The sequence below is a fragment of the Felis catus genome, chromosome A3 (genome assembly GCF_018350175.1).
Source record: "Felis catus isolate Fca126 chromosome A3, F.catus_Fca126_mat1.0, whole genome shotgun sequence".
Taxonomy (NCBI): domain Eukaryota; kingdom Metazoa; phylum Chordata; class Mammalia; order Carnivora; family Felidae; genus Felis; species Felis catus.
The window spans coordinates 89,985,009-89,995,281 of record NC_058370.1 but is presented as its reverse complement, the minus strand read 5'-3'; the positions used below and the strand labels follow the sequence as shown (position 1 = coordinate 89,995,281).

Sequence of the window (10,273 nt, the reverse complement as noted above, 5' to 3'; positions counted from 1 at the left end):
GGCTTGGTGAGTGGAGCAGGGCTCTATTTTTGTTCCCACTAGCCCTCCTTGGTCAGAAGCTCTTGCTTGCGGGGCGCCTGGGTGGCGCAGTCGGTTAAGCGTCCGACTTCAGCCAGGTCACGATCTCGCGGTCCGTGAGTTCGAGCCCCGCGTCAGGCTCTGGGCTGATGGCTCAGAGCCTGGAGCCTGTTTCCGATTCTGTGTCTCCCTCTCTCTCTGCCCCTCCCCCGTTCATGCTCTGTCTCTCTCTGTCCCAAAAATAAATAAACGTTGGGGAAAAAAAAATGTTTAGAAGCTCTTGCTTGCATCCTGCATATCTCTACCCCGAGGCTCCTTTATCAGCTGCGGTGCCGGTGCCGCACTAGCCCGTGGGGGCGGGGATTGCGCGCTTCCACTGTCGCTTCCCATTCACTCTCCACCTGTAGCCACAGCAACACGTGCACGCACCTGCCTAGGTTACTCCCCAGCTTTTAGCTGACCAATGGCCTCCCGTCGCTTTCGGAGTAGAGTCCAAACTCCACAACTGGGGCACAGACCTCACACGCACGGGCCGTTGCCACCCTCACCGCTCCCTCCCTCTCTCCGTGGCCATGTTGGCCACCTTTCCCTGGAAACCTTGCCTTTGTTCTGCCTCAGGGTCTTCACGCCTCTGTTCCCTCAGCCCAAAACGCTCTCCTTCACTCAGCCCTGCTCAGGCCTACCTCTCCCTCCGGTCTCGACTTAAGGGTCCTTCCTCGGGAACCCCTATTAATCCTCTCTTGCGGCCCGCACCTCTCCGCCCCGTGCGCGTCACAGGTGTGAGAGATGGCGCGCGCCGCGCAATCCCCGGAATCTCGCGAGGAGCTTCGAGGACGGGAAACCAGGGTCTGCCGGGCGCTGTGCCGTAGCCCAATCGCCCCCACGGCGCGTGGCCGGATCAGCGTTTGATGACACTACCGACAAATGCTTGAGTAGATAGATCTGTGGTCTCGGCTTCAGGAAGCGGTGAAAATATAGAGGGAGGGGCTTAGCTGGGCCGCAGGGTGAGGGCACGCGGGGAGAGGAGCAAACTCAGTTTGGGGAGGGAAGCAACCCCCTCGACAGCATATCCGTTCCACGGAGAAGGGATTTTCTGTTTTTCCCTGCTTTAGTTCACCTCAGCGCAAACTATTTAACAGCTGTGATGGCACAGGCTCTAACGATCGGACACACATCAGCTGCACGTGGTACTGGTGCCCATCGCTGTGTGTCACTGTTGCTCATAGCTGAAGAGGACGCTAGGCACCTAGTAGTTGCATCATACATAATAGTACTGTGAATGAATAAATGAATGAACGAACGAACGAACGAACGCAGATGGAGCCTAGTGAGATGAGTGCAGGGAACTGCCCATGGTCAGTCTTCCTCAGACCAGGTAACGCCCAGGCAGGGAGAGCGCCCCTTGCGTGCTCAGCCTGGACTCTAGCTCATGAAGACAGCACACGGTGAGGCCTGCAACCCCAGGCTTCTAGGAGCTGTGTGGAGGGGCTGAGGGTGGACACCAGACACATCAAGTTGCCTGCTGGGAGATACTCCAGGCCTTAACCACCACGGGAGGAAGAGTGAAGGCCATCTGCAAGGGCAAGGCCCCCTGAGCTGTTCCAGACCCCGCTTCCCCACTCCAGGCTGAGTCTCTGATGATCACAAGGAGTGAGTGGAAAATGCGCTTCCTGCTCGGTCAGAGTCCAGCCTCTCAGGTGCAAGAACCAGCCAATGAGGTGGCCATCCAGGGAGGGCCTGGTCCCTGGTGGTGGAGCAGGCCCTGGGCAGTCTCTCCTGGATGCCAGGCAGAGGCTGAGAGCAGAGGCCACTCCGAGGCTGCTCTGGACATTCAAGGCCGTTGTGGTAGCAGGTGAGAGGATGCGTGTAGAAAGGACAGTGTTTGGAGAGAGGCCTGGAGCCCCAGACTCTCCTCTGGATGTCCAGGCTGCCCCTTTTTTGGTGATTGACTCTTACACAACCCCAGCAGCCTAAAAATCTGCAATCAAGGGGGAAGGAGTCTTTGTTGAAACTTTTACTTGGGAACACAGGATTCCTACAATGTATGGTTCCTGGAGAGGGACCGAAGGTCTGGGGACACATGGTCTGGCTGCTGCATGGTGCCGCCCCAAAGTGCCAACAAGCTAAGTGAGCCAGTAAAAGGGGAAAGAGGGTGGAGAGGAGGGTATTTTGTATATCAGAGCTTTGTATGTTACTTTATTAAATCTTCAAAACAATCCCAGAAGCCAGGTTTTTACTTGATCCGGTTCTACAGATGAAAAAAACAGGTTCAGAGAAGTTAGGTGATATGTTAAGGTCACACAGCTAGAAAGGGACGGAGCCAGGATCATATGCAAATCGTTCTGACCCTACACTTTCTCCCAGTGGCTGTGGCCTACATCCTTTTGGGCAAAAAAGCAGAAAGAAATGCCCATGAGCGGGGATCTCCCCCACTCCTGGGAGGTGGCAGAGATGGGACACTCATCTGACTTCCTCTTTCTTCCCCAGGGTGGCCCAGAAGGTGTGCAGGGAACTTAGCTCTCTCTCTTTCTCTCATGGACTTTGAGATTCAGGCTCAGCAGTCTTCCATGGCTCCTTATCACATCCGCAAATACCAGGAGAACGACCGCACACGGGTCCTGGACTTGTTCTCCCAGGGAATGAATGAGCACATCCCCACCACCTTCTGCCACATCCTGAAGCTGCCCCGAACCCTGGTGCTCTTGCTTGGGGTGCCTCTCACCCTCTTCCTGCTCTCTGGCTCCTGGGTCCTGGTCCTTGTAGCCAGCCTCATCCTCCTCGCTGCCCTGAGATTCCTCTCCAGATACCCCTGGACCAAGTTTATAGTCATGTCTTTGTGCACAGATATGTCTGACATCACCAAGACCTACTTGGGTAAGCCTGGCTCCTGCTTCTGGGTGGTTGAAGCTGAGGGGCAGGTGGTGGGCATGATAGGCGTTCTGCCTGCCACCCTGCAGAAGGAGAAGTTGCAGCTGCTTCACCTGTGTGTGGCCCCAGAGCACCGAGGCCAGGGGATAGCGAAGGCCCTGGTCAGGACTGCCCTCCAGTTCGCACGGGACCAGGGGTACAGCCAAGTCATCCTCATCACCTCCATGCTGCAGCACTCGGCCTGGGCCCTCTACCAGCACATGGGCTTCCAGAAAACGCACCAGTTCTTCTCCTCCATGAGCTGGAGGCTAGTTGCTATTCCTACACTTGGCTTTGTCTACCACCTCCCCTCTGCTGGGGCCTCTGAGGCACAGGGTCTGGGAGTGGGCCCGTGATCTGGTTCCTTGTGGCTCAGCCCGGAGAGGGCCAGCTCTGCTGAGGTAGCAAGCAAACCCCAGAGTCTCAATGTGACAGCACAGTGAAAGCTTACTGCTTGGTCACGTGGGAACCCAGTGGAGTTGGCGGTGGGTGGCCCCCTCATTCAGTCTTTTGGGGTTGCTGCTGTTTCATTTACCTAGTGCCATGAGATGTTGCATTAAAACAAACTAATGAAATAAACTAACACCAACGAATATTTCTTTAGTTCATGCGTCTGTGGTCAGCAATTTAGGCTGGACTTGACTGGCAGCTCTTTTGGTCTCAGATAGCCTAATGCACATGTCATAGGGTGGGCTGGAGTGACAGGGCCACTGGGTCCTCTCATTTTCCAACAGGCGAGCTCAGCCATGGTTTTAAGGTAATTGCAGAGGGGCAAAAAGTAAGGCAAATGCTTCTTCAAGCTTCCTGGGTGTCACATCTAGGACATCCCAGACCCAGGGAGAGAAATGGGCCCTGCCTCTTTAGTGAGAGGAGCTGCAGGCACACAGCAAAGGGCCGAGGAAGACGGAGAGGATAATTCTGTGAGAGGGACTGGGGCCGACTGTGCCATCAGCCTGCTTTGGCCCCCACCCATCATCTACACTGAAAGGGAAGAAGACAGCCTGGGGCAGAGAGTGGGATTTTAAAACGGGCCAGCCCACTGGCCAGGCCCCAGTCACATGTCCTGAACAGGCCTGAAGGGAAACTGAGAATGTGTGTGTCTGGCCAAGAGGAAATGGGATTGCTGAGTTTCCCAGACCTACCACACCTGGGACCCTGCCTCCTGTCCCCAAGTGCTCAGAGACTCAAGATTTTCACAGAAGCCCCAGGTATGACCCTTTTGTCCCCAAGCCTGTGATACAGTGGCAAAGTGGGGCTTAGGCCCCATGCTGGTGTATGCAGCCCTATTCACTTTGCCCAGCTAGCCTATCATTGGCACCGGTCTCCCCCAACCCAGAGGCTGAGTCCAGGGAGCCAGTGAGTCCCCTGATGACCCAGGAAGTCCAGGCACCCTTTCAGTCTGGGTCTTGTGACACAGCGGTATTTGGGGGCATCTCCCATTCTGGCAAGGTGCCTGCGTATAGCTTCTCTCCTCTGAAGGGTTAGTCAGGCCACAAATCAGGCCTGAACGTGCCAACTGGCATTGTTAACAGGCACATTTTACCTAACTGGGGACCTTCCATCAAATGAATGGTGTGACTGCAAATACTCATGTTTTATTGCCCAAGACCGTGGGCCTCAACTGTGTTGCCCTCCATTCAGTCTCTTTCCTCTCTGGCCTTGGGTCACGCTCAGTCCCTTCTGCCAGACATTCTACCTCCTCCAGGCCTGCTGCCTTTGTACCTTCCCTGTATGTTTCTCAGAAGACTGGACCGTCAGAATCTCCTGTTACACTGTGCCCCCCACCCCCTGTTTTAAATCAAGCTTCTGTTTCCTCTCAGTTGTGTTTCAGCTTCTAGTTAATGGCAGGGCCTTGGGCCCAGCCTCTCTGAGGGATAGGAAGAGGAGGGCACCAGCCCTCACCAGCTGTCCTAGGCTCAGCCATGTAGCCCTTCAGGAGGAATTCCCAAGTGGGCACCAGCTGGTGCTGGAGATGGGGGAGGTCCACAGTGGTCCCAATGCCTTGAAAGTTTTCTTAAGTGACAATTAAATGGTTTTGCTCATCCCAGGTAGATATAGTCCATGCCCTCCAGGGGCTTACAGGCCAGGGGATGGATGCTGAGAGACCAAGGAAGGAGCAAGTGCAGTGATGTTGTCATAAGTGTGGGGATGGTGGAAATATTGGACAAAGAATATCAAAAGGACACCTACCCCACAGACTGGGGGAGGGTCTCCCAGAGGGGACAGGGCTTGTGCCCCTGAAAATTTGGAACCAGGAATGGAGCTTGCCCATCACTTGCTCCAATTCCCTGCCCTCACTATCCCAATCACCCTGAGGTTCTTTCAGTTCTTTCAATAAACCAAAGCTGTCTTTCTGCTTAAGGCCTCCACACATGCTTCCTCTGCCTTCCACCCCTCCCACCTATCCTCTTTGTTTGAAAAGTGCTTCTCCACTTTTCAGCCGAGTGGCAGGGGTAATTGGGTTGGAAAGATAACTTCTGAGCAGGTAAGAAGCAGTTCATCCTACTTTTATTCTGGCAGTTATTGCTGTTTAGTCCCTGTTACTCAAAGGGTGGTCCCCAGATCAGCAGGACATTGCCTGGAAGCCTGTTAAAAGAAAGTGTGAACACAAAGCTTATTACGCACACTAGATTGGTATTAGCACATCAGTATTTTTTTTAATTTTTATTTTTTTATTTTTTTTATATATATATGAAATTTATTGACAAATTGGTTTCCATACAACACCCAGTGCTCATCCCAAAAGGTGCCCTCCTCAATACCCATCACCCACCCTCCCCTCCCTCCCACCCCCCATCAACCCTCAGTTTGTTCTCAGTTTTTAAGAGTCTCTTATGCTTTGGCTCTCTCCCACTCTAACCTCTTTTTTTTTTTTTCCTTCCCCTCCCCCATGGGTTCCTGTTAAGTTTCTCAGGATCCACATAAGAGTGAAACCATATGGTATCTGTCTTTCTCTGTATGGCTTATTTCACTTAGCATCACACTCTCCAGTTCCATCCACGTTGCTACAAAAGGCCATATTTCATTTTTTTCTCATTGCCACGTAGTACTCCATTGTGTATATAAACCACAATTTCTTTATCCATTCATCAGTTGATGGACATTTAGGCTCTTTCCATAATTTGGTGTGGAGGTTCCTCAGAAAATTAAAAATAGACCTACCCTATGACCCAGCACATCAGTATTAATGCAACATGGTGGTCACCCTCTCATGAGCCTCTGGCTCCACCTCAGACAGAGGAAGTCAGGAGACTCCTCTGCTCCCTATTGCCTGTTTCACAGAGGGTGCTCTAACAGCCAGGAACAGAAGCCAGGCCTTCCCTGGATGATAACGCCTTTGCTCATCTTCCCCAGACAGGATCCACACTCACGGTCAGTGGAGTTTTAAGCAGTGCTTTTCTGCAGGGTTCAGGAAAGGGCCTCAAAGCCGTAGAAGTGAATGTGTCTGCATTTGTGAATTGCAGGGAGGGTATTTAGGTCAAGATAGTGGGCTAAGGATAATGGGAAGTTAAACTGGAGCTTCAGACCAAGCACCAGATATGACAGATAAGAAATAAGATCTGAGACCCGAATGTGGAAATTCCAAAGGGGTTACCAAGACAGCTTAGGGGGTTAGCAGGAGTTGGGGGGGAAGGCGAAATGGAGAGTGATGGCTTAATGGCTGCCAATTTTCTTTTGGGGCAATGAAAATGTTTTGAGTCTCGATATAGGTGGTTGTTGGGCAACATTGTGAATGTACTAAATGCCACTGACTTGTACACTTTAAAATGATTAATTTTATGTTATGTGAAATTCACTTGTAAAGAAGTTTGAGAGATAGAAAAAAAAAAAAAAAAAGGAAGAGTTTAGATGGCTCTAAAACCCAAAGGGAAGATACAAAAGATTGGAGAGAGCAGAGACGCTGAGAGGTCATTATGGAAGTTATGGCTAGCCAGCAGTGAGTCTGCCCCAACCAAGCCAAGGGTGGGCAAGGAGCCACCTGCGACCCCAAGCCCACTGACGGAGAAGGCTTGACACCTATGTGCCCTTCTGTTGGAGAAAGAGCTGATGGTTGACACTTTCCTGAGGAATCTAAAAGTCACAGTCAGTGCCTATGGGCCTGGAACTCTGGTGGAGATATGATACTGCTGACTCTGTCGGTGAGACAGAGGAGGAGGGATGAGGAGGGCAAGGGGAGCGGGAGAAGGAGGAGGGGAAAGAGGAAGAGGAGGGAGAGGGGAGAAGAAGGGGCAGGAAGAGAAGGAGGAAGGGTAAGTGCTTTTCCTGAACTGGGCCAATGGGAATGCAGGCAGAGTTGAGGCCATGGCTTACAGGGAATTGCAAAGTACAGATTTGTGACTTGTGCAGGGACCCCTTTGGGCAAGTGTGGGTTTGTAGAAAGTAGGAAAGAGGGAGCGTGTGGTCCAAGATAGTTTTACAGGTCAGTGACTTGGACGCAGCAGCAAAAAAGACCCCCTAGAATGCTGACTCTAAACTTCCCTTCACCTTTTTTCAGCTAATATGTTACTTGTTCAATCTGAAGGATGAGGTTTTATTCTGAACTCAGTAAAAATTTTAAGGACATCAAGGTTTCCTTTTATGTAACAGTGGAGCTACTGACATGAGTTTGGTCAAAGTAGGTAAATTTGTTTTTTGGTTTTGCCTGCCATACACATGCCTCTGCCTGGCACATGCACATGTGCACATGTGAGTTGAAAATATGCGGGAAGGTCTGCCGGCCTGTGTTCCTTCCCCCTCTCTTCTTCCGCCTCTTCTTCTCGTATTTTTAATATTGTGACAATATACATTACATAAAATTTACCATTTTAACCATTTTTAAATCTGTAGTTCAGTAGCATTAACTATATTCAAAATGTCGTGCAATTATCATCACTATTTGCAGACTTTTTTCAATACCCAGGAGAGAAACCCTGTACCCATTGAGCAATAATTCCCCACCCCCCTCCCAATCCCTAGCAACCACTATTCCATTTTCTGTCCCTAGGAATTTGTCTATTCTAGGTGCCTCATTTAAGTGAAATCGTACACTATTTGTCCTCTTGTGTGTGGCTTATTTCACTTATCATGTTTTTAAGATTCATCCATATTGTAGCATGTATGAGATTTTCACTACCTTTTGAAGGCTGAGTAATATGTGTGTGTGTGTGTGTGTGTGTGTGTGTGTGTGTGTGTGTGTGTTTCATCCATTCATCTGTTGATGGGCATTAGGGTTGTTTCCACCTTTTGACCAGAGTTAATTTGTTTTTAAAACCACGCAGGAAAAAACAACATTTAATCTACGGGGGTGGGGGACGGCAGCATCGTGAGCATCAGGGAGGTTCACAAATAAATTTTACATGTATTACAAGCCAGGTGGTTACCATCTGAACAAAATCAGTATGAAAATGCTCCGCTCTGTATACTGAGGATAACCTAATTTCGATTTTTGATGTGAGTCTTGTTATGTGAAGTTTTATTTTATTTTAGTTTTTTAAATGTTTATTTTTGAACAAGAGAACACAAGTAAGGCAGACAAAGAGAGGGAGACAGAGGATCTGAAGTGGGTTCTGGGCTGACAGCAGCTAGCCCAATGCGGGGCTCCAACTCATGAACCGTGAGATCATGACCTGAACGGAAGTCAGACGTCTGCTCAAATGACTGAGCCACCCAGACACCCCTACAAGGTTTATTTTAGAACAACTATGCAGGAAATACATACTTGTGATCAGGTGGCAGACTGGGGTTTTAAAGCCAGCAGCTGACTGGACAAAATGGCATCGACTTTGAGCATTAGAGGACATTAAACAGGGGCACTACCACTGCAGGCCGAGTCACCTAGAGCTATGGTTAGAGAAGGCCCATAGGGGAGAGCAGAACCTGAAGCTTCCTCTCTCTAGCCAACACCTCCCCTATAGGGCCATCTTAACTCACTGGGGTGGAAAGCAGAGCAGAGACGCACCAGCTGCTTGAAGTAGATGCTCAGTGAGGTAGAAAAGTGCCCACGGGAAAAAGTGAGCACCCTCATGGCTTTGTGGGTCTAGGAAACAGGAGGGAAGAGCAAGCACCCACATGGGGGGCTGGAGCTCTGATCCTACGAGAAGCCTGGGGGTTCAGGGGAGTGATGTTTGGCAGGACAGTGGGTCCCCAGCAGAGCTCTCTCCATGGGGCATTTTGAGAGGTGGGAGGGGAAGAGGAAGGAGTCTGTCGTCTGTTGGGTGCAACAAGGGGGTGGGTCCCTTTCCCCAAACCACTGAAGGCACGAGTAGCTTCTCCTTGGAAGCATCAAGAGGCAGTCTGGATCCTTAATGATGCTGCATAACCTTGCTATCTTTGAACCTGAACTTCAGTTGGATATGAGGGACTCCGTGGGCGTGGGAAGCTGAACGGCAGCACATACCTGCCTGATGAGAGGCTGACCAGAGAAGGGTGAACAGGACCAGGTCACTGGGGGCTTGGTGCTGCCCACCACACACATTCCTATCTGGGAGGTCACATAGGCCACCCCTTCTCTCTGACTGCTCCCCTATAGAGCATGCCCTTTATTTTCTTTCTGTTATATATTTTCAAACTGCTACATTGTTTTCCTTTCAAATGATTTCAAGTGTATTTTGTCCTCACTGCTGACAGTCTGTGGTTTGTCTATTGAATTATTTTAGCTTAATTTTCCTTCTTTTAGGCTTTGTGACCATTCTTATTTTCCCTCTTCTAAAAAGTCTGTTCTATGTACACTATCTTAATTTATAAACTCCTGGCTTCATCACATATTTTGAAAATTATTTTATTTCTTTAAAAAAAATCATGCCTTTAAAAATTTCTCTTCTGTTGACATTTATTTATTATCTTTTGTTTGTTTGTTTCACACCCAGTGCAGAGCCCAATGTGGGGCCTGAACCCGTGACCCTGAGATCAATACCTGAGCTGAGATCAAGAGTCAGATGTTTAACCTAGTGAGCCTCTTGGCCCACCAAGCACCAACGCTGTTCCCCCTCCCCCAGTCCCTAGTAACCACTATGCTACTCTCTCTATGATTCACCTGTTCTACGTACTGCTTATAAATGGATCATACAATAGTTGATTTTTATTTCTTTTTTCCCTTAACTCTCAATTACTGCTTGTGAACTTCTATCTTTTTGGATTTTTATCTATTTTCTTTGCATCCTTAATTTAATCAAAATTTGTTTTTGTAACAACAACTTTTACTTTGTTGTGCTGAGAGGGTCACTTCATACAGAAGGCTGGCCTTGTCCTCCCCTCCACTTCTCTTTCAAGTTGTCTCCTTGGTGCCCTTTAGTAGATCTTCTATTCATTTCAAGGCTGGCTTTCCAAAGTCTCTCTGGATGACTTGAGACAAGATTCAAAATTCTTCCAG

At 49.7% G+C, this 10,273-nt stretch overlaps 1 protein-coding gene across 1 annotated transcript; it reads left to right on the top strand.

Moving 5' to 3' along the window:
• Positions 1-261: 261 nt before the first annotated feature.
• NAT8 (N-acetyltransferase 8 (putative)) lies at positions 262-3,518 on the top strand. The gene is made up of 2 exons (XM_003984184.5): positions 262-1,870; positions 2,506-3,518. Exons 1-2 carry the CDS (start codon positions 1,732-1,734, stop codon positions 3,279-3,281), a joined length of 915 nt encoding a protein of 304 aa, XP_003984233.4. The 5' UTR covers positions 262-1,731; the 3' UTR covers positions 3,282-3,518.
• Positions 3,519-10,273: the final 6,755 nt, after the last annotated feature.

What these genes read in the sequence shown, in the direction of transcription:
- NAT8 (XM_003984184.5), top strand. Translation starts at nt 1,732, where the DNA reads ATGAGGTGGCCATCCAGGGAGGGCCTGGTCCCTGGTGGTGGAGCAGGC. An exon ending in CAAGGCCGTTGTGGTAGCAG is followed by an intron (nt 1,871 to 2,505) that starts GTGAGAGGATGC and finishes TTTCTTCCCCAG; the next exon opens with GGTGGCCCAGAAGGTGTGCA.